We start from the raw sequence: 25203 nt of genomic DNA, 5'->3' as shown, positions 1-25203 counted from the left end.
TTTACCACTTTAGCCATTCTGGTGTATACTGGTAATCACATATTCATTATGATTTGCTTTTCCTTGCTGACTAATGAAATTGAGCAACTTTCCACATTTACTGGTCACTTAAATACACTCTGTGAATTATGTTCAATCTGCTGCTCACTTTTCCTTTCCTTACTGATTTGTTGGAGTTCTTTATATATGCCTTATAAGAGTCCTTGGTTTGATATATGCATTGCAATTATCTTCTCCCAGGCTGTGGCTGGCTTTTTAACTCGTTTTTTTGTTGTTGTTGTTGTTGGGTTTTTTTTGGTTTTTGTTTTTGAACAAACAGCAATTTTTAATTCTAATGTTCTCAAATTTATCTACGTTTTTTTTTTAAATTTAAACCCAGGTTAGTTACCATATAGTGTATCTATGGTTTTTGTTTTTTGTTTAAGCTGTCTTAACCAAAGCTGTGATGTTCGCCTATATTTTCTTCTAAAAGTGTTACTTTCACATCTAGATATACAATCCACACCAAACAAGTCTTTGTGTATAGTGGGTGGCTACAGTCAAAATGTTTCTTTACACACACACACACACACACACACACACACACACACACACAGAGCTGACTAACTCACCATTTATCAAAATTACCATCTTGTTACCACAATATTAAAGTGTCACCTTTGTTATATATTAAGATATTGGGGCCTGTTTCTGGACATTGTTTATCCTTGTGCCTATACCACAGTCTTGATATCCAAAATCTAAGTCCTGCAGATTTATTTTTCTATTTTGATTGTCTTAGCTATGGTCACTGCATCTGCATATACGTGTTTTTGAGACAGAGACAGAGAGAGATAGCATGAGCAGGGGAGGGGCAGAGGGACAGGGAGAGAGAATCTTAAGCAGGCTCCACACCCAGCACAGAGCGTGATGTGGGGCTTGATCTCATGACCATAGGAGATCATGACCAGAGCCCAAATCAAGAGTCAGATGCTTAACTGACTGAGCTACCGAGGTGTCCCTGAATATACATTTTAAATTCAGATTTGCTAATTTCCAATAACAAAACCTGCTGTTAGATGGTGATTGGGTTGCACTGAATGTACCACTCAGTTTTGGGGAAATGAGCCTTCAAAGTCATCAAGACAGTTAGGTATATCCTTTCATTTATTTTGATCTTTAATATCCCTTAATTTGGTGGCGGTGCAGTTTTTGGATTTCTAGAACTTACTGTTTTTGGAATACTGTAAGCTTAATAGCGATGTAACAGTATTTAAAGTGTACAACTTGACAGGGTGCCTGGGTGGCTCAGTCGGTTAAGCAGCAACTTCAGCTCAGGTCACGATCTCACAGTCTGTGAGTTTGAGGCCTGCCTTGGGCTCTGTGATGACAACTCAGAGCCTGGAGCCTGCTTCCGATGTGTCTCCCTCTCTCTCTGCCCCTCCCGTGCTTGCTCTCTTTCTCTCTCAAAAATAATAAACATTTTAAAAAATTTTTAAAGTGTACATCTTGACATAATTTGATAAATATAGCTGAAAAACCATCACAATATAGTGAACCTACCCATCACCTATAGGGATCACTGCCCCTTTACTGCCTGACGTCCACTGTCATGAAAACAGTTATTTCCTGGATTTTATCGCTTTCCTTTTTCCGTTTTTTTTTTGTTTTTTTTGTTTTTTTTTTTTAAGGCAGGTAGGTAGATCTGGTCTCTGCTACCATATCCTGGGTGGATACAACTGTCCTGCTATCACTTGTTTTCTATTTGTAGTTTTTTACACAGTGAGTTTGCTAATTCACCATTTTTAGTAACTTCTCCGTAAGTTTTTTTCACTTTTCCATGCAATGATACCACCTACCAATAATGAGTTGGCACTTCAATCTTCCAAGTTTTAGGCCTTAAACTTACTTCCTTTTTGCCTTACTGACGAGCTAGAGCCTTCAGTCATATGTGAAACAGAAGTGGTAACAAGCATTCTTGTCTCATTAATATCAGGAAGATATAGATCAATATTTATTTATTTAGTATAATATTTGCTGTATGTTGGTTTCCTTTTGTGTTTGATGAACTTTCCTTCCGTTCCTAGTTTTGTTGGTTTTTAACCATGAAAGGAAAGTTTTTATCAAATACGTTTTCTGCATCTATTGAAATAATCAAATGGCTTCACTTATTTTTTCTACTAATGTGGTAGGTTACATCAACTACCTTAAACTTGTAAATATTTATTCTGAAATGACTTCACACTTAAAAAAGTCACAAGTGCAGTACCAAAAAACTCCCATATCCCCCTCAGTCAGATTCTCCTAACCACACTGCATCTCCTCCATCAGTCCTTTGCGCTGTGTGCGCATGCGCAAGCGCGCAGGCAGGCGCACGCTCTCGCTCTCGCTCTCTCTCTCTCTCTCTCTCTCAGCCTTTGTCTAAAGCATTTAAAAATAAGCTGCAGAGGCACCTGGGTGGCTTAGTTGGTTAAGCGTCCAACTTCGGCTCAGGTCACAATCTCCTGGTCTGTGAGTTCGAGCCCCGTGTCGGGCTCTGTGCTGACAGCTCAGAGCCTGGAGGCTGCTTCGGATTCTGTGCCTCCCTCTCTCTGTCTCTGCCCCTTCCCCACTCAGTCTCTCTCTCAAAAATAAACATGAAAAAAAATTAAAGCAAGCTGCAGCCATGAGGCTCCATTACCTCTACATATTCCAGTGTGTATTTTCCCCAAAGGCACTAACCTATAGAACCACCCAGCAATCATCCACATCAGGAAACAAACATTGATAAACACGACCATCCAATCCATACACCGAATTTTGCCAACTGTTCTACCAATGTCTGGTCTTCATTTTTATTTTAAAATTATCTCCAGTCACCTCTAATCTGAAACAGCCTCTCAGTCTTTTTCGTATCTTTCACATAATAAAAAACTATAGGCTTTGCATTCACTAAAATAACCATTCATAAGATTCACCTGATGTTTCCTCCTAAATAAACACAGGTCAAGCTTTCTTTTCTTTTTTCTTTTAAGTAGACTCTACATCCAGTGGAGCCCAACACAGGGTTTAAACTCATGACCCTGAGCTCAAGACCTGAGCTGAGATCAAGAGTTGGACACCTAACTCACTAAGCTATCCAGGCATCCTACAGGTCGTGCTTTCTTGGTGAAAATACCACACAAATGATGTTGCCTCTTCTCAGTGCATCTCATCAGGGGACACATCATGCTGACCTGTCCTACTCCACCGGTGAGGTGAACTTTGATTGCCTGATCATGCCGGTGTCTGCCAGGTTTAATCACAAAATCACCCTTTCACCTCTGCAGCTGATGGGTATTTTGTGGGGAGATATCTGAAGATTATGCCAGATCCTGTTCTTCATCAAAGCTCTACTCACAGACTCTAGTCTATGCTGACAACTACCTCCTGAATCAACTGCCCCTCCAATGGTTGCCCAATGGTGTTTTTCTATGTCCATTATTCTCCCTACATTTATTAACTGGCATTCTTCTGTACAAGTCTTCCCTTCTCCTTTATGAATTTACAAATTTATCTATATCACCATACATTAATGGACTCCCATTTTATTAATGGGAATTAATAATTCTGACGCTATGTTCAAACTGTCTCAAATCTGGCCAGTGGAACCTGACCAAGGTGGTTCTTTTGACTCCATGATTATTTGAACATTTTTTTACTGTCTGACAGGTAAGATGATTCAGGTTCATCGTGTATTTCTCCCCATCTTTTACCTGAAACCAGCCATCACTCCGGAGACAGTCCCTTTTTTGTTGGAGGACAGCATTTAGACATTAGTAACCTGGTATTTGGTGTGCACACTGCTCCTGGGGTGTCATTGTGTGTAGGCCCTCTCAGCAGACAGATCCATCTCACACACACACCACACACACACACATTTCTGTGAGTTACATTCCAATCCAACACCCTAGGATTTTCTAACCTTCCCCTCTCCATTTTCATGAAAACCTTCTCTGATCTGGCTCTCATCATCCTCAGCACATTTTCTCATCTGCTCAATGTTATCGATACTTTAGCCACGATGATCATCTCTTCCAGTTGCATTCAACACGTCTGATGCAAGTGTGCACATCACCACACCTTTCTCATCCCTTGTGGCAGGCCTGTTCTGACTTCCACTCTAGGAACGGAAGGCAGAAGAGAAACACAGAAAGCACAAGGGAGAAGGGAGAATGTGAAAGGAAGAAGAACTGGCCAAATCGATTTAATTTTATTTATTTATTTATTTTTTTTTTTTTTCAATGTTTATTTTTGGGACAGAGAAAGACAGCATGAACGGGGGAGGGGCAGAGAGAGAGGGAGACACAGAATCGGAAACAGCCTCCAGGCTCTGAGCGATTAGCCCAGAGCCTGATGCGGGGCTCAAACTCACGGACCGCGAGATCGTGACCTGGCTGAAGTCGGACGCTTAACCGACTGCGCCACCCAGGCGCCCCAAATCGATTTAATTTTAAATAGTAAATTCTTTGATTCCCCTAATAAACATTACTTGGTCCATGGATATGACTGGATTTTTTTTTTAATTTAAGATTATGCACCTTAATTCATAAAATACTGGTAACTTTACTTTCCTGAAATGTCTTTTACAGGTTTTGGTATCAAGGTTGTACCATGCCCCCAAAATGAATTAGAAAAGTTCCATCTTCCATTCTCTGGAAAAGGTCATGGGAGCTTCCTATTATTTCCTTCTTAAATGTTTGGAATAACTGCAGTGAAAGCATCTGTACTCAGAGTTTTCTTTCTGGGCAGTTTTGTTTTGTTTTTTTAATATCAGGTATCATTTGTACAACTGACCTCTGGTATGACCTTACCTTTACTGATAGCACGCTGTGCTCACCAAGGGCCCATCCTACTAACAGTTCCAATCATTTTTTGGAACTGAATTCCAATCATTTTTTCTGTCCTGAATAAAATCGACTTTCGGCCTAGCTTTTCAGGCTCCTTCCCGTCCTGAGTCAATCTTCTAAAAATTTGAGAAACTAGCTACGAGGCTTAAGCCTCTAATGTTGAAGAAATTTTCACTCCAGCCTTGACTGCTGAAAGTTCTGCTGGCTTCTGGTCTCCGCCCTCTTGCTACGAGCTTCACCCTCTACCTGAGCCAAGCTCAGGACTCAGGTTCCTCTGTGCCCAAAGCTGGCAAATGCTCCCAGGGGAAACAGGTGCATTTTGCCCAGGGAACTTTCTGTGACTCACTCCTCTCCTGAATTTTACCTTTAGTCCTCTTTGCTCCTGCAGCAATAAGCTGCAATGAAACAGATGCTTTTTGTGATGTTTCTCTAGTTGTTCTCATTAGGGCACCGACCTGCTACAAGTTACTACCCAGCACTGGAATCTACTTGTGCTTTTTAATTTACTTATTTTTACTTGTGCTTTCTTAAAGCCTTATATTTAAGAATGCATTTTTAAATGTTTATTGAGAGAGACGGGGAGAGAGAGAGAGAGAGAGAGAGAGAGAGAGAGAGAGAGGCAGGCAGGCTGAGAGAGATAATCCCAAGCAGGCTCTGCGCTCTCAGCATGGTGCCTAACATGGGGCTCAAATTCCCGAACCATGAGATCACAACCCGAACCAAAATCAAGAGTTGAATGCTTAACCAAATGAGCCACCCTGGCGCTCCAAAGGATACATTTTTGTGTGTGACTATTACGTTTTTTGGAAATTGTTACATCACCTATGAAAGTATTAAGTATGTGGAGAGACAGAGTGGGGTATGACAAGTCACCCCAGCAGGGTGACACTGAGACAAACGTAAATGCCTGCCAGGAAAGAGACCACCTATGCTTCATGCACGCTCACTTCTACTGCCTCCACTAAGTTGTGCGTGCAGCAACCCACCTTTCCCCTCTGACCCCCTAGGCCAGGATGAGCCGCTCTCAACAGTCTGCCCCAGAAGCATGAACACATCCTGCTGGCAAGCTGCCCGTCCATGAGCCAACAATCCAGAACCTCTCTCTCTACCTGGGCATCCGAAGTCCTCCTGGTGGGTCCTCTTGCTAAAAATCTTCCCTTCTTCTGCAGATGCATGAGCCTCTGACTTGCTTCCAACTGCTGGTCCCAGAGTGCTGTGTTTTCACATCTAATACCTTAAACAGTGGGGAATAACAAGCCCGGCAATGGGCCAAATTGCATCTCAACAAAAATACAAAGCTATTTCTAAATGAAAACCATCCTCCACCTTAAATTGCCAGAGATCCTTCAATTCAAAATATCTGATGCATAAGCTTAGATTTTAACTTAAAGCTCCCATTTAAAATAATGTATTTTGTCTAGTAACTACTGATATCCACTGAGATGCTACACACAACTAATAAAATAGCACAATGCTTTCCTATAGCTTCCTATAATATGTGCATTTTCTATAGCCTGTGGATCAAGTATTTTCTACCCTATGAACATTAATAGAGGTTTCTAACTTGTGAGGTGTGGCTTTGGGCGATTTGCTGATAAGGTGTTCTCCACTCTGAGATTTCTGATATATTCTATGGTTCAAATTCCAGCACTAAAGTTTTCTATATTCAATAGCTTCATATTATTCTCTCCCCTCTATAAGTTCTCTGCTGTATTGTGAGAACTGACTTTAGACCTAAGATATTTTCAAAATCATTACAGCAACAGATTTTTCTCCCCTTTCGCATTCATTTTCTATAAAATTTTGACTTCACCCAGAGTGATTTCCCCCATTTATTACATTTATAGGGTTTCTCCCCAAATGTGTTCGTTGATGTACAGTGAGTTTTGACTTCACATAAAATGATTTTCCACATACATTACATTCATAGGGTTTTTCCCCTGTGTGTGTTCTATGATGTGCAATGAGTTTTGACTTTACACAGAATGATTTCCCACATTCATTACATTCATAGGGTTTCTGTCTTATGTGAGTTCTCTGATGAACAATTAGGGCTGACTTCTGACGGAAGTTTTTCCCACATTCATTACATCCAAAAGGTTTCTCCCCTGTGTGTCTTCTCTGATGTTCTGTGAAACCCGAGTAGTAGCAAAAAAATTTCCCACATTCAATACATTCATAGGGTTTCTCACCTGTGTGAGTTCTCAGATGTTTGGTAAGGGTTGACTTCTCAGAGAAGGATTTCCCACATTCATTACATTCATAAGGTTTCTCCCCTGTGTGAGTTCTTCGATGTTTAATGAGGTCTGATTTTCTAAGAAAGGCTTTCCTACATTCATAACACTCGTAGGGCTTCTCCCCTGTGTGTGTTTTCTGATGTACAGTAAGGACTGACTTGAACGAGAAGGCTTTCCCACATTCACGACATTCATACGGTTTCTCCCCTGTGTGTGTTCTTCGATGTTGAGTGAGGGTTGACTTTTCACTGAAGGATTTCCCACATTCCTGACATTCAAAAGGTTTCTCCCCTGTGTGAATTCTCTGGTGTTTAATGAGGTCTGAATTCTTGTAGAAAGTTTTCCCACATTCTTGACATTCACAAGATTTTTCCCCTGTGTGTGTTCTCTGATGTCTTGTGTGGGCTGACTTCTGGTTGAAGGTTTTTCCGCAATCACGACACTCATAAGGTTTTTCTCCTGTGCGTGTTCTCTGTTGTACACCAAAGACTAGCTTTTCACTGAAAAACGTTCTACATTCATTATATCCAATCACATTGTCAACTGAGTGGCTTCTCTGAACTGGAATGAGGTTTGACTTCTGGCTGAAAGGCTGAACACTCTGATGCTCAAAGAGAATGGATTCCTCAAAGAAATTTTCTCCACATTCATTAAATTCATACTGATTCTCTCTTGGATGTGTTCTCTGATGAGCCATGAGGGATGACATATCACAGAAGATCTTCCCATAATCAGTGTGTTCACAGGAGTTCTTTCCTGTGTAAGTTTTCTTATGTACAACAAAGAGTGAATTCTCATGGAAAGCTTTCCTACATTCACTGTATTCAAAAGGTTGCTCCAAAATTTGAATTTTCTGACGGTGAACAAAATCTTCATTAAGATGGAGGCCATTCCCATTTTTATTATATTTATAAAGTTTCTCTTCAGAATAAATTCCTTCATGCTTATCATTATGGAGCCAGTTTCTACCTTTGTTAAACTCATTGAACTTCTTTCTTGAATAATTTCTACTGCTATTAATTAATTCTGAAATATAAATAGAGTGACAAGGAAGATTAGTTGACAGGAAAATTAGGAGAAACAGAGTTAGGTTTTGGGGAGTGGGTAAGTTTAGGTCATTATCTTCTCACATCTAGATTATGACAACTGTATACACATTTCCAGTCTCATCTCTCTCTTCCATTCTACACAACAGCAACAAATCAAATTTCAAAGAACTCTAATTCAAAAGAGAACACTACTATAACCCAATCTCTAATATCTAATTCTGTTACTAGCTCTAAATCACTAGCAATAAAAACATACAACAAAATAGCAAAATCAATGAGTAGTCAAGCCAGCCTTGCCACAGGATCAGATTTACAGCTCTTTTCTGATTTATAGATATTTTCCTTTATTCCATCTGAGTTGTTCAATAGTGAACCATCAAACCCTCTTCCAATGCTTTCTGGCTTTCCCCCAACCAAATCTCACCTGATTTAACATTAGTCTTCAATCCTGCATACACACACACACACACACACACACTTCTATATCTTTGCAAAACATGAAAACCTACAATTCTAAACCTGGTCCTAAAACTGTCATTTACCTTTACTTTAATATTTTTTTGGTTATGCATGCTCACCTTTACTCCTCTGCTATCTACAATACTATATCTGTAATGATATATCATACGATACTGTACAAAACCCATAATAATACTATTGAGTCCAACAACCTAAGAACTGACAATATTTTTTACAATGGTATCACACTGAAGAGAACATATCAGTTATATCCAGATTCAGCTTAGAATCAAGCTGTCAATTTACAAATCTAGAATGAATATATTTTACTCTGGTAAGCCCAGCTGTTTGTCCCTTATAAATTGCTCATTCTCATTCATAATCTTATATTCTTTCACTCCGTTAGCTTACAGTCCAGTAACGTTTTTAAAAAGTTGCCTTCCCAAATCTCCCCATAATTTTCAGCCTCATTTGTTAAAAAAAAAAAAAAAAAAAAAGACCTAAAACATAAACAAACATTTCTCCAAAGAAAACATACGGATAGATGGTCAACAGACACATGAAAAGATGTTCAACATCACTCATCGTAGGGAAATGCAAATCAAAACCACAATGAGATATCACCTCACACCTGTCAGAATGGCTAAAATAAAAAATACATAAAACAACAGGTATTGGTGATGATGCAGAGAAAAAGGAACCCTCATGCACTGCTGGTGGGAATGCAACCTGGTACAGCCACTGCGGAAAGCAGTATGGAGATTCCTCAAAAGAGCTAAAAATAGAACTACCCTATGATCCCGCACTCACAGTACTGGGTACCTACCCAGAGAATACAAAAATACTAATTCAAAGGGATACATGCACCCCAATGTTTATAGCAGCATTATTTACAATAGCTAAGATATGAAAGCAGCCCAAGTGTCCATCGATAGATGAAAGGATAAAGAGGATGTGGTATGTGTATATATATACAACGAAATATTACTCAGCCACCAAAAAGAAAAAAATCATGCCATTTGCAACAACATGGATGGAGCTAGAGAATGTAACGGTAAGTGAAATAAGCCAGTCAGAGAAAGACAAATACTGTATGATTTCACTTGTATGTGGAATTTAAGAAACACAACAAACAAGCAAAGGGGGGAAAAAAGGGAGAGAAACCAAGAAACAGATTCTTAACTGATGGTCACCAGAGGAGAGGTGGGTGGGGGGATGGGTAAAATAGGGGATGGGGATTAAGGAGTGCACCTGTCGTGATAAGCACTGGGTGATTAAAATAAAAAGTTAAAAAAAATCTGTTTGTATAATTTACTTTACCACAAACATGAACTACACTGTGGTAACACTGTCTTTGTTAAACACTAATTTTTTTTTTCAATGTTTATTCATTTATTTTGAGAGACGGTGTGTGTGAACAGGGGAGGGACAGAGAGAAAGGGAGAGAAAGAATCCTAAGCAGGCTCTGTGACATCACCGCAGAGCCTGACAAGGGGCTCAATCCCACGAACCACTAGATGACCTAAGCCAAAATCAAGAGTTGAACACCCAATCACTGTGCCCCCCAGGCACCCCAAATACTAAATTTTTAAATATTTCATGCAGCTCTGATTTTCATTCAACTATGTTTCTGGCAGCCATAACTCTACCTATGATTTTCTTTCAACACTGAACAGATATGAAGTCAATGGTATTTAACAAACGGTTTTTATCAGAATTAACTGCACAGCTTTACCAAACACAAATTTTAGGCATCATACTGAAAGGTTTAGTGGTTTAACGTCTGTACTTTTAAAAATACTTCTGGGGCACCTGGGTGGCTCAGTCAGTTAAGCGTCTGATTTTGGCTCAGATCACGATCTCATGGTTTGTTGGGTTTGAGCCCCTGACAGTGCAGAACCTGCTTGGGATTCTCTCTCTCCCCTTTCTCTGTCCCTCTCCCACTCATGCTATCAAAATAAATAAATAAACTTAAAAAAAAAAAACTTCTGTAAAAAAAAAACAGCAAATATGGTAAAATGTCACTGAAAACTTTTTAAAAAGCATGTATAGAATAATGTATTTAATATTTATGACATTAATAATTAATGTTAGTTTATAATGAAAATAAGTATTTAAATGCTATTAACACATCCATATAAACCCCATCAAAAATGTCCTGTTCATCTAAGGGAGATGACACGGGGTTGGCTTTCACACTCCATAGTAAATTTTAAAATGAGTGTGTGCTACTTCTGATAAGAAGAAACAAGGATGATAATAGACACGATTTTTTTCAGTCTCTATGTCAGTGTACACAGAATAAATCAGAATCTAAAAAATCTTACATGCTTGATGAGCTGGCATGTAAGTTTGTAAAGAATGTGTGGTAATGGCTTTCTGCATTATTATGAAAATCTGGCTCTATGTGGCTCCACGGTCAAGCAAAATCATTAATGTGTAATACTAGATTTTTAAGGAGTGAAACCAAGATCTTTCTCTTTGGAGGATCAAAATACTGATAGGAAGAGAAGCTTCTATAAACTATAATTACCTAACTATATGACCAGGAATTAATTTCCTGATGGGCAGACATGGAACGAGAAGTATGCTGAAGTAGTCGATGAGCTTCTCTTGGCAATACAAAACATGTGATGAACACAAGAAGCCATTACTCAATGTCAGGCACTGTTTCCACACCTTGTTTCCTGTTTAGGTTTCTCACTTACAACCTCCATGTTTCCTACTTATTTTCAGCAATATCTTTTTGTTTTTCCTAGATTTTTATGTAATGTCTACACCCAACATGGGGCTTAACTTACAACCCTGCGATCAAGCATCTTCTGTTCCACCGAGTGAGCCGGCCAGGCACCCCTGCAATATCTTTTCTACCTCTGTTTTTTTTTTTTACGTTTATTTATTTTTGGGACAGAGAGAGACAGAGCATGAACGGGGGAGGGGCAGAGAGAGAGGGAGACACAGAATCGGAAACAGGCTCCAGGCTCTGAGCCATCAGCCCAGAGCCTGACGCGGGGCTCGAACTCACGGACCGCGAGATCGTGACGTGGCTGAAGTCGGACGCTTAACCGACTGCGCCACCCAGGCGCCCCTGTTTTTTTTTTTAATTGTATTTTGATTACTGCAGTGATTTTATTCTTTTTTTCAATTATTTCCTATGATATAACATAGAATTATTTCCTATGATATAATAACATAGAATTATTTCCTATAACAGTTCATAACACACCTTCCTGTGGTCTTACTATCTCCTTCAGAGTGAATTACCTGCCTCTCTTATGTTCTCGTACACCAGAAACCATGTTTCATTGTTAATTTATATTAAAAACTAGTGACAACATTCAGACATTACACGATAACATTTTCTAATTTTTTTTTTTTTCAACGTTTATTTATTTTTGGGACAGAGAGAGACAGAGCATGAACGGGGGAGGGGCAGAGAGAGAGGGAGACACAGAATCGGAAACAGGCTCCAGGCTCTGAGCCATCAGCCCAGAGCCCGACGCGGGGCTCGAACTCACGGACCGCGAGATCGTGACCTGGCTGAAGTCGGACGCTTAACCGACTGTGCCACCCAGGCGCCCCCACGATAACATTTTCAAGTGAATTGTTTTCCACCTGCCACTTGCTTGTCCTGTCTTCTCCTGTTTCTCATAATAACTTTGAATCCATCTCGTGTTATGTTTCTTAACAAGGGCACTGCATGCTCTCCTCGATCTTTACTACGGTCTCCAACCAACCGAGAGAAGTCTTTGGTTTGTTTCAAGTATCAAAGTCTTCTGCACTTTCTACCACTTCACAGATGGCCTGCATCTTTCCAACAGAGCTTGTGTGTGTGAGTCCTCATCCAGCCCCCAGTATGGAGTCCACTCCAGCCCTCTGCTTCTCACAAAGAAACTACAGAGATCTACCAGCATCCTAAAAGTCCTTCCTCCTGTTCTGTAAGATGAGGTTCGACGATCCGAGGTCACACCTTCGGACGTGGCAGCTGGGCACACACCTCCACCCCGTTTTTCCCTGCTCTTGGCAACCCTTCACTTGTTCTGTTGTTGACAGTTAAGCTTTCTGCTTGTTCTTTCAAAGTGGGGTTGACTGGCAGGTCTTAGCTCTTCCTGTTTCTAAGAAGTCAAGGTTAAAATGCCAACTTTATGTTTCTGTCTTCAAGCCTGAGGTCCTTTACTTCTCCTTGAAATTCTTCTCTGGCCTCCAGAGTATCACCTTCTCTCAAATTTACTCCATCGTCACAGACTCCCCCACCGTCCCCACTGCTCAGTCCTCATCGTCATCACTTCTAAACCTCATGGTGCCCCAGGATTCAGCCACGAGCCCACACCTCTGGTTTATTTGCACTCATGAGCAAGAAGCTCTCATACAGCTCCCACGACTGAACATCTCCACACAGCCGGCATCCACTCGTCTCTCCAGTTCTGCCCTAACAGAATGCATATTGTTACATACAGTGTGACCCCTAAAAGGCTAATAATTTTTTAAAAGACTACATAACTAGTCTAGATAAAAGACTATATAACTATAAAAAGCTAATAGAGGCAAAAGAAAGTAATAATTAAAAACCCAAAAGGAGTTGTGAAAGGAGAAATAACAGAAGAAAGAAGAAATGGTACATAAAGACACGAAATAGGACTGCAGGCTTAAGCCCAATTATACCAGTAAACATAAATGGACTGAACAGTCTAAACAAGAAATTTAAAATGTCAGACTAGATTTAACAACAACTAGAGTGTGGTAAGGCTGGCAGTAAAGGACGAAACAGAATATATCCTACAAACTCTAAAGAAAAGAAAGCTGGTGTGGCGATGTTAATACCAGAAATGGACTCGAAGGAAGAGCATCACTGCGTATACGGAGACAGGCACCACATAGTGGTTCAAGAGTCCATTAAAAGGTGAGACATAACAATCGTAAATTTCTGTCTGCCTAATAATACAGCTTCAAGAAATATCATACTTGGAGATTTTAAAACACCTTACTTAGTAACTGACAGAGCGGCTGACAAAAGACAATCAGGATACAGAACACCTGAAGACCAGAAGACCATTATAAAACACTACACGAAACAATCGTAGAACATATATCCTTCTCAAGTACAAACAGACAACATCAACAACTTTCAAGCCACTGAAATCACACAAAGAATCTTCTCTGTATTAAATCAGAACTCAAGACCTGAAGGATAACTACAAAAGAATGATTTTAGAAGCAACTCCCTTCTAAGCAACCCATGAACCGTGGATCAAAGAACTTTTAAAAGGCGGCGGTGGGGGGTGGTTTCCTAAAAGGATTTCCATGGCAGCCCTGCAGCCCCAGCTCTGCCCCAGCCAACACCCAATGCTGAATTTAGCTTCTAGGAGTAGGTGCGAATTTTGCACTAAGCAAAAAAAGGGGGAATTTTTAAAAACATCTCTGTATTGTCTTGTGGCTACTACGTCCAAAGATGTGGCAGAAAACAATTTGGTGTAAGTCCCAGAGACAGTCGTCCTTATCAAGGGAAGAAGTGTCTGTGGGTGAGGATTTAGTGTCCATGTGTAGAATCTTACAGTACTGGAGACAGAACAAGTCTGCAAGACTGATGATCTGCCTAAGGGAGGGCTGTGTGCAGAAGGAGAACAGAACTAGGGAGGGCCTGTCCAGACAGAGAGACACTTTGGGAGCTAGCTGCCTTTTGGAAAAATCATTTTGAACTTGCTAATGAGCTCTTGTTAAAATGTGATGCCTGATTTACTGGAGAGTGATAATGGGTCTCTAGCCTGTTGAACCCATTTTTGAGTGGATCAACTTGGAATCTACCACTGGCAAGGTGAAAAAGACTTTCTATTTTATTCATTTTTTTAATGTTTATTTATTTTTGAGAGAGAGAGAGAGAGAGAGAGAGAGAGAGAGAACGCACTTGCAAGTGGGGGAGGGGCACAGAGAGAGGGAGACAGAGAATCCGAAGCAGGCTCCAGGCTTTGAGCTGTCAGCACAGAGCCCGAAGCGGGGCTCAAACTCTTGAACCACGAGATCATGACCTGAGCCTAAGTTGGACATTCAACGGAGACACCCAGGCGCCCCCAAAAAAGACTTTTTAAAATAAAACCCAGCAAGAAAGGCCTTGATGGAGTCACAGAGCTCTCTCCTAGCTGCTGCTCTGCTGTGTCCTTCAGCTCTGCCAGGCAGGTGTGAAAGCAGGTGTGGTCCCTCTGTGTAGTGGCAGGACTCTGACCATGACAATGTTGAAAGCCACCCTGAGGCACTGTGGGCTGTGGAAACACGGTGAATCCTGGCAGAATCGTGGAGAGGGCTACTTCTGGTGCCGGGGCCTGCACTGCCCAGACTACAGGAGCTGACTGTGTTCTTAGCTCATGTTCCTGTGGAAGGTGCAAGGTGTGGGGTAGGGAGCATCCATTCTGGGACAGGGAATCGATCTCAATTTTAAACTCCTTTAGAGGATATCTCACTACTGTGACTTTTCAATAATGAGCAAGAATGAGTCTATTTCCCTCACCTCTTTCTTGGCACACACACCTTAGCAAAGCAGTCTATTAAATGCAGCTGTCCTCAAAAGGGATGGTCTCCAGGCTATTTCCTGGATACGATTAGGGGAAAAAGGGTGAATATGGGGGGGGGGGGGGGGTAGTACACGGACCTCTTTTGCAAATTCAACATCTCACCCTGACCGTTCACGTGCGCATGATGGATCTCTTTTCCCTGACAGCGACTCCAGGCCAGAACACAGCCAAAAAACAGTTTCAAGCATCAGAATTAATTCTAAGTTGTATGAAAACGCTTCTGTTACAGGGCTGTGGTCTCCCTTGTACCTGGCCCTTCCAGATGCAAGGTCTGGCTAAGAGTGGAGGATGGCTGGAAAGACTGTGAGGCTGCAGTTTCCAATAAGACAGGCGGACTTTGTAATGACGGAAGGAAAGCAAACTCTCTGGCACCTGGAAAGCGAACCTTTATAGCAGCATGGGGACAGGGCTGTCAGACCTGCTCTCGGAGTTCTCCTCCCAGAGGACCAATGCCTCTGCTGCTCCCGCTAACTGCCGCCCGCGCTCTTCAACCCAACTACAAACTGCAGCGAATCCCTGGCAGTGAAGTTGGCAGCTGCTTCCCCCATCCCTGCTTGGTGTCACAAGACAGCAGCTCGGAGCACCTGTGGGTACCATGCATACCACAGAGAAGGGGATGGACGAAATGGCGTCATGGACAAGCAGGACTGTTTGGAACTGACTGCCTGAAAAGAAGACAAAACCAAATATTTAGACTGGTACTGGGGTGGGGGTCTAAAGATTACCAGACAGTGAGAAGCCACAATGGAGGCAGCGGGGGCAGGTGGTGCTAACAACTGCAAAATTTTTATTTCCCAGTATACCCTCTGAGATTGTGTGTGTGTGTGTGTGTGTGTGTGTGTGTGTGTGTGTGTGGCATTACTTGAAACTGAAGTGTGATCTGCACCCAGGGGTGGTTATCAGAAACACTCAAGTATGTGAGCAAACACCTGGTGCTGAACAGACCCCAGACATGCACTCTGTGAGCAGTGTCACCTACAGTGCAGGTGTTCTGTTAGAAAGAGGGACAGAATCTTTTCCTGCCTTGAGCTGAAATGCTTCATGACCCTGCCTCAGCCTGGAAGGCATTCAAGTCAGTTTTAACTGGCTGGCCACGGCTGTGTGGACCACAGAGCGTGCCACAGACTTCTACCACACAGACCAAGGCACAGTCTGTACAAAATATCAATAAATGCTGCCGCAGCTGGTTTACCACCTCGGGCCAGGTAAAAGGTGAATGGAAAAACGTGAAGAGCATCTAGCTTTCAGCATACAAACCTGTTTCAAGACTAAAACAAAATGAAGAATGGCACGTACACAGAAAAACTGGCCAGAAGTCAGAAATAAAACGAATGGTACTGTGGGACTGTAGGGAAAATAAATTTTATGTTACTGAACAGTTAGGACTTTTTGAGCAAATCTCAATAAAACTTGGAGCTTAAGGTGCAAGAATGAAGCTTGGAAAGTAATTAATGATTAATGAGATAGGGACACACTCTAGAGAGATTTACAGTTCAGTGGGCATGCTGGACCTGGGACCCTGATGCCATCCTGGGTATACAGCTGGAGACAGGGGCGCCTGGGTGGCTCAGTCAGTTAAACGTCCAACTCGCAGCTTTGGCTCAGGTCATGATCTTATGGTTCATGAGTTGGAGTCCCATGTGGGGCTCTGCGCTGACAGCGTGGAGACTGCTTGGGATCCTCCCTCTCTGCACCTCCCCTGCTTCTCAAAATAAATAAATGAACTTAAAAAGTACATACATACATACATACATACATACATACACACATAGCTGGAGATAATGACCGTCTTTTTCCCTGAAGAAATTTACTCATAGTTCAAAGGATTAGAGCGTGAACTTGGGCTCCTTTCTAAGGGAGCAAAGGTTCCCCTCTCTGCTTTAAAAAGGGTAGGGGGACAACTACCTCTCTCCTCTATGCAAGCACCCAGATTCATTTTATCGGTGTTCTGCACCCAAAATACCAATTCTGCATGTATGTGCAAGACCCCTGGTTTTTCTTATTGCTCCGAGAGTAAGAAATCGAGGTACACCAGAACCACAAAATTGTTACTTTGCTTTACATAAATAATAATTCATCTGCTCTAATCCAGATACTTGTACCAATATTTGTATATTGTATTTACGGTAAAATTAACAAAGACAAATACTAAAAATTTAACAGTCTGAAATTTACAATCTCCACCAAGAGATAACTTCAGACCCAAAGGCTTCATAGGTGAAACCTTTCAAACATTAAAAAAAATAACATAATCTCACATAATATCATACATAGAAAAGTATGAAACACCGCCCAACTCATCTTATGAAGGTAGTACAGTCTTCAACCCAAAACCTGAAAAGATTACGATGAGGACAATTACAGGATAACAGCTCTCATGAACACACGCACACAGAGAAACCCTATACAAAATAGTGAAAAGCCAAACTCAGTGATTATAACAGCAAAATACATTATGATGAAGATGAATGTATTTCAAACATATCAGGTTGGTTTAACATTTGAAAATCAATCAAGATCACTCACCATATTAACATAATAAATATGAAATAAGTATGACTATCTCAATACATGCAGAAAAAGCATTTGACAAAATTCAATACTCAGTCATGCTCTAAAAAAAAAAAAAAAAAAAAATCTCCTAGCAAATTAGGAATAGAACTTCTTCAAAATGATAAAAGACATTTATAGAAATCCTTCAGCTAAAGTCAAAATTAATAATGATACACCCAACAGTTTCTCCCTGAAGTCAAGAACAAGACAAAAATGTTCACCTTCATCACTTCTATACATCACATCACTGGCATTCTCAACCAGTACAACAGGCTAAGAAAAAAAAATGTATAAACATTAGGAAGGAGAAGTAAACTTGTCTTTATTCCTAGAGAACACAATTGTTTACCTATGAAATTTTTAAAAATCTATATAACTACCAAAATCAGTAAATTTAGCAAAGTTGCAGGATACAAAGCCAGGGTGCAAGTATCAACTGTTTTTCTATATGTTAGCATTAAACAACTGGAGAATAAAATAGTATGAATAGCATAAGGTTAAAAATGAAAATGGTATAAGAAAACATAAAAATATTTAAGACTATATTTACTAAAGGGCACCTGACTGGCTCAGTCAGAGGAGCATGTGACTCTTGATCTTGGGGTTGTAAGTTCAAGCCCCACACTTGGTGTAAAGACTACTTAAACAAATAAAACTTAAAAAAACAAAGAATATATTTAATGAAGGATGGGAAAAACTACTAAACTGAAAACTAAAAAACCAGAAAGAAATTAAAGAAGAGTTAAATGGAGTCATACCATGGTCATGGATTGGAAAACTCAGTATTATGAACATGTCAATTTTCTCCAAAAGGAGCAATGCAATCCCAAGAGAAGCCCTAAAAAGGTAGGTGTAGGGAGTGTGTGTGTACTTGTACAAATTGACAAGGTGCTTTTAACATGTATATGAAAATGCAAAAGCTCACAGCAGCAATGCATTATCCATAATACCTGGCATCACAAAAATTATTTTAATATATTTTGTAGACTAAACATGTTCTTGGGGCACCTGGGTGGCTCAGTTGGTTAAATGTCCGACTTCAGCTCAAGTCATGATCCCACAGTTTGTGAGTTCGAACTGTGTCAGGCTCTGTGCTGACAGCTTAGAGCCTGGAGCCTGCTTCAGATTCTGTGTCTCTTTGTCTCTCTGTCCCTCCCCCACCAGCACGGACACTCTCTCTCTCTCTCAAACAAACAAACAAACAAACAAACAAAAACATTAAAAAAAAAAAAAAAAAGATGTTCTTAAACAATAAATACATAAATCTAATAGAAAACTAAAAAACAATGGGTGCGTCTGGGTGGCTGAGTCAGTTAAGTGTCTGACTCTTGGGTGTCAGCTCAGGTCATGATCTCACAGTTCTGTGAGTTCAAGCCCCAGGTCGGGCTCTGCACTGGCAGCGCAGAGTTTGCTTGGAATAAGATCTCCTCTCTCTCTGCCCCTCCCCTATTCGTGCTGTCTCTATATACCTCAAAATAAATACATAAATAAATAAAACTAAAGCCAAAAAGATGTTCTTGGCAACTTTCTGTATTCATGTTATAGCCAAGGAACCCTGAAGAAAATAGCCAACACAGGAGTGCTTGAGTGGCTCTGTCGGTTAAGCATCTGACTTCTGCTGAGGTCATGATCTTACCATTCATGGGTCTGGGCCCTGATCAGGCTCTATGCTGACAGCTCAGAGGCTGGAGCCTGCTTCAGATTCTGTCTAGAGAGACAGTCTCTCTCTCTCTCCCTCTCTCTCTCTGCCCCACCTTGCTCGTGCTCTCTCAACAATAAATAAATTAAAAAAAAATTTTTTTTAATTAAAAAAAAGAAAATAGCCAACCCAGAAGGCTAACACTGCCAGATGTCATAACTTATAATTAAGTTATAAAAATAAAAAGCAGTGGTATTGTCGTAAAGAAGGATAAATCAGCCAGTAGAACAAATCAGAAGTCCAGAAAGAAAACCACAAATATATGGTCACTCAATAAATGACAAAGATAAAACCACAATTCAGCAGGGGAAAGGACAGTCTTTGTAACCGTATTCAGAAGTCATCAAGAGACTAAGACAAGTCATAACTCAGAAAAGATTTCAATAACCACATACATCTGCCAAAAATTTATATTCAAAATATATTTTAAAAATTCTAGAATTCAGTAAAGACCAATAACCCAATAAAATAGTATCGACAAAAGACGTCAACAGTTACTTTGCTAAAGGAAATCCAAAAAGCCAACAAACATATGAAAGGATGCACAACATCATGAGTCAGCCGAGAAATGGGAAATAAAACTGAACAAGATAGCACAACACAATTAACTAGAATAGCAAATTAATTAGGCTGACAATACCAAGTGAATGATGAACTGCAATTAAAACTCTCACACGCTGCTAGTAGCAATATGACGTAGTACAACCACTTGGAAAATTGTTTAAAAAATACTGATAAAGCTAAATATGTAGCTACTCTGTACCCAGCAAGCCTGTTTCTGGTCACACATCTAACAGACATTAAGAGTTTAGGGGCGCCTGGGTGGGTGAGTCCAGTGAGCATTCCACTCTTGCTTTCCGCTCAGGTCATGTGAGTTCATGACCTGTGAGACCATGACATGTGAAATCGAGCCTCGTGTTGGGCTCTGTGCTGACAGCATGCAGCCTGCTGGGGATTCTCTCTCGCCCTCTCGCTCTGCCCCTCCCCTGCTCACATGAATGCTCTCTCTCTCTCAAAATAAATGAACGTTTAATATATAAATAGATAGGTATAAATATAGATATATAGGATATGATTTCAAAGATTTAAAAACAATTTTTCCTCCAAAAGACACACACGAGACTATTTATATCGATGCTTAAATACTTTAAAACTAAAACCAAATAGGTTTCAAAACGAATATGTATCCTTAATATGTAGTATAAAAATAAAGAGATAAACTCTGGGATAGTCACAATGGAATGCTACACAGCATTGTTTCTGCTACACAGAAACAACATGAATGTTTCTCAAAGACATAATACTGAACCAAAGAAGCCAGATACTATATATACACACACACAACATACATATGGTCCACATACACATATATAGCATATATAGAAAGTATATCTTAAGATGTGTGCACTTAATTCAATATAATTATTCCTTTCGTACACAGAAGCGACACTGGGAGATTCTGGGTGATTCAGGGACACTGAACATTTGAGTCAGGTCAACATGCCACTTCCAAAGGCTCATCAAAGCCTCTAAAAAGTGATTCCTGAAGACAACTTCAAAGACCATTTCAATGACCTTCAGCTGTCAACTAATGCTTTATCATCTAATTTCCTCCTAAACTCCAACTGACTCACACTGATGGACTCACCTGGGTCACTCTGGCCTGGGGACTCTAATATCCACGGCTCCTCTCCTTGTTCCAACTTGAGGATCACTTCTGGTTTAGGAACGGATAACCCTGTGAATAAGAATCGTATCACGTGGGAGAAACTGCATGAGTTTCAGGACTCCTCAAGGTGGACGACAGTATAACTCAAAGACTGCACAATAAAAAAAATTTAATTTAATCCCTGTTACGGGACACAGGGAACCAAATTCCTTGTGACAACCAAAAGGGATAAACCATCCTTGGCCTCCAAATTCCAAAGCTAAATATTATTGTAGTCTACAAAAACTCTACAGGTTTCTGTAAATACAAAGCAGGCACACATACTGGAGGCCTGCCTGAGAAACAAGCACTACCTACCCACTGCGACAAGGTGGCTGTAGTTCTCCAGCATCACGTCCCTGTACAGGGTCCTCTGAGCAGGGTCCAGGCGCTGCCACTCCTCCTCAGTGAAGCCCACAGTCACATCCCCGAATGACAATAATCCCTGCAAAAGCACATTGTGCTCAGTCTAAAGCAGTCAGAATCAGGAAATATGAAAAAAAAAAAAAAAAAAAAAAGATGTTCAAAGACAAATTCTTACATGTTTTGCTGTTGAAAACTGACCAGATAATGTTACTAACCTCTACTATATATATATATACCTTGTTTTGTGTTAGACTTTGCGAGTAAAAAAGAGATTAGAGTAGAAATACCACTGACGAATCAATTTATTCTTTAACGCAAAAGATCTGATTGCACACATGTACTTGGAACTGCCCTGGTTCTGACAATTCCAAGTGGAATAAAATACTCTTTCTGATCTCAAAGAAGATATTCTCATAAGGAAACCCGCAAAGACATACCTGCCACAGGAATTAAAGAATCCACACCTAAGAAGACATTACGTTTATACATCAGGCTGATCCTTGGCACAAAGAGAGCCTACCACCATCAAACAATAAATAAGTAAGAAGAAACAAAAACAGTAAGAAAATACAGCAAACATTGCAGACTGGGGAGAATCTGATTTCCAAGCTACCACATTATTAAATTCAAATGCCCAATGTTTAATCAAAAAATCACAAGGCATACAAGAAAACAGGAAAACATGTAACCATATAAAACTCCTAAAAAAAAACAACAGACGTGCTAATAATAAGCTCCTTGACATAGGTCTTGGCAATGGTTTTAGGTTTGACACCAAAAGCAAAAAAACAACACAAGAAGAAATAAATAGGAGTACACCATAACTAAAATGTTTTGCACACCAAAGAAAATCATCAACAAAAATAGAAAGGAAACCTACTGAACACAGAAAATATTCCTGAGTCCTGTATCTCATAAGGGACTAATATTCAAAATGTATAAAGAACTCACATAACTCACTTGCAAAAAAAATATGAATACACATTGTTCAGAGAAGACATACAGGCCCATAAAAAAGATGCTCAACATCATTCATCATTAGGGAGAGGCAAATCAAAACCACAATGACATTACCTCCTACCTGTTAGAATGGCTACCAAAAACACAAGGAGGAACGAGTGTTAACAAGGATGCAGACAAAAGGGAACGCTTGGGCACTGGGTGTGGGAATGTAAACTGGTGCTATGGAAAGTAGTATGGAGGCTCTCCAGACAATTAAAAGTAGAACTACCATATGATCCAGCCATTCCACTTCTCAGTCTTTACCCACCCCCCCCAAGATAAAAACATTAACTGAAAAAGATACATACACCCCCATGATTACAGCAGCACTATTTACAATATCCAAGATATGGACACAACCTAACTGTCCACTGATGGATGAATGCATAAAGAAATTGTGGTATGTATATACAACGGAATATGATTCAGCCATAAAAAAGAATGAAACCTTGCCATTTGCAACAACACGGATGGACTTTATGGCATGACGCTAACTGAAATAAGTCAGAAAGAGAAAGACAAGTACCATGTGATCTCTCTTACATGTGGAATCTTAAAAAAACAAAAACAAAAAACAAGCTCATACAGAGAACTCGGGGGGGGGGGGGGGAAATGGGTGAATCCTTTTCTAGTTTAAAAAACTGTCTTCAAGAGAACAAGGAAACTACAGTATCTTTTATGAACATGGATGTAAAAAGTCCTCAACAAAATATTTCCAAACAGAATTCACCAGCATAGTAAAAGGATTATTACATATCACAGAGCTATAGTAATCAAAACATGTAGTACTGGCACGAAAATAGACACAAAAATCAATGGAACAGAATCGAGACCTCAGAAGTAAACCAATACCTAAATGGTCAATTAATCTATGACAAAGGAAGCAAGAAGAAACTTTGTGAAATAGACAGTCTCTTCAATAAATGGTGCTGGGAAAACTGGACAGCTACATGCAAAAGAATTAAACTGGATCACTTGCTTACACTATACACAAAAAAGAAACTCAAAAGGGATTAAGGACCTAAATGTCAGCCCTCAAATCATAAAACTCCTAGAAGAAAACTACACCCAGTAACTTCTTTGACATGGGCCATAGAAACATTTTTCTAGATATGTCTCCTCAAGCAAGGGAAATAACACCAAAAATTAACTGTTGCAACTACACCAAAATAAAAAGCTTTTGCACAAAGAAAACCATCAACAAAACAAAAAGGCAACCCAGGGAATGGGAGGAAATATCTGAAAATGATATATCTAATAAAGAGGTTAATAACCAAAACATATGAAGAGCTTATACACCTGATTAAAGCAGACATACAGGGGCACCTGGGTGGCTCAGTCAGCTAAGCATCCAACTTTCGCTCAGGTCACGATCTCACGGCTCGTGGGTTCGAGCCCCACATTGAGCTTTGTGCTGACAGCTTGGAGCCTGGAGCCTGATTCCGGTTCTGGGTCTCCCTCTCTCTCTGCCCTTCCCCTGCTCCTGCTCTCTGTAACCCTCTCTCTCAGACACAGGAAAACATGTTCAACGTCACTCATCATTAGAGAAACGCAAATCAAAACCACAATGAGGTATTACCTCACACCTGTCAGAATGGCTAGTATCAAAAAGAAATAACAAATGTTGGCGAGGATGCGGAGAAAAATGTAAATTTTTGGTGGGAATGGAACCGGTGCAATCACTGTGGAAAACAGTATGGAGGTTTCTCAAAAAAGTAAAAATGGAAATACCATATGACCCAGTAGTTCCACTACCGTGCATTTAGCCAAAGTAAATAACCCACTTAATTTGAAAAGACACATACACCCCTATGTTTATTGCAGTATTATTTACAATACCCAAGATATGGAAGCAACCCAAGTGTCCACGAATACATGAAGGAATAGAGAAGATTTGGTATATATACACAATGCAATATTACATAGGCATTAAAAAGAATGAGATCTTGGCATTTGGGACAAAATGGATGGCACTAATGTGTTATGCTAAGCGAAATAAGATAGAAAAACATAAATATCACATGATTTCACTTCCATGTGGAATCTAAAAAACAAAACAAATGAACAAAGAAACAAAAAAGAGACCCATAAATACTGAGAACAGCTGGTAGTTGCTAAGGGAAGGTGTTGGTAGAGGGGTGAAACAGAGAAAGACGACTAAGAGTTACAGCCTTCCAGTTACTAAATAAATCATGGAGATGAAAAGTACAGAACAGCAAATAAAGTCAGTAATATTGTAATAACATATGGCAACAGCTGGTGACTACACTTATTGTGGTAAGCACTAATGTATACAATTGTTGAACCAGTATGCTGTACACCTTACACTAATAAAATTGTAGGTTAATTATATTTCAATTAAAAAATAAAATAAAATAGGGGCACCTGGGTACCTCAGTCAGTTGAGAAACCCATTCTTGTATTTGGCTCAGGTCATGATTCCAGGGTCATGAGATCAAGCCCCATGTCACACTCCACACTGGGCATGGAGCCTGTCTAAGAGTCTGTCTTTCCGTTTTCCTCTTCCCTGCTCACGCCCACACTCACTGTCTCTCTAAAAAATTAATAACATTTAATTTACTTTAATTGAAGTTTTCAAAAAGGATTATACACCATGACCAAGTAGATCCATTCCTGGAATGCAAGGATGGTTCAACATACAAAAATCGATTAATATACCACGTCAATACAATGAAGGGATAAAAAAACCACATGACAAT

General features: G+C 40.1%; 1 protein-coding gene across 5 annotated transcripts in view; it reads right to left on the bottom strand.

The window, feature by feature from the left end:
• Positions 1 to 25203, bottom strand: part of LOC123576398 (zinc finger protein 37A-like) — a 193489-nt gene that overhangs the window by 55325 nt on the left and 112961 nt on the right. For 3 of the 5 annotated variants that reach the window (XR_006701363.1, XR_006701364.1, XM_045437196.1), the window contains exons 7-10: positions 21434 to 21560; positions 21056 to 21145; positions 7040 to 8110; positions 5957 to 6081 (exon numbers count right to left, since the gene is read on the bottom strand). Coding sequence is in view for 3 of the 5 variants with exons in the window: in XM_045437196.1 (XP_045293152.1) it covers positions 5957 to 6081; positions 7040 to 8110; positions 21056 to 21145; positions 21434 to 21560 (1413 nt within the window). In the remaining 2 variants the exon portion in view is untranslated. Of the gene's footprint in view, positions 1 to 4726; positions 8111 to 21055; positions 21146 to 21433; positions 21561 to 25203 lie in introns of those variants that run through there. The other 2 variants (XM_045437195.1, XM_045437197.1) reach the window with 2 other exon arrangements.

The sequence above is a fragment of the Leopardus geoffroyi genome, chromosome D2 (genome assembly GCF_018350155.1).
Source record: "Leopardus geoffroyi isolate Oge1 chromosome D2, O.geoffroyi_Oge1_pat1.0, whole genome shotgun sequence".
Taxonomy (NCBI): Eukaryota; Metazoa; Chordata; class Mammalia; order Carnivora; family Felidae; genus Leopardus; species Leopardus geoffroyi.
Note: the sequence above shows the minus strand (reverse complement) of the source record. Positions and strands in the feature narration are given on the sequence as shown.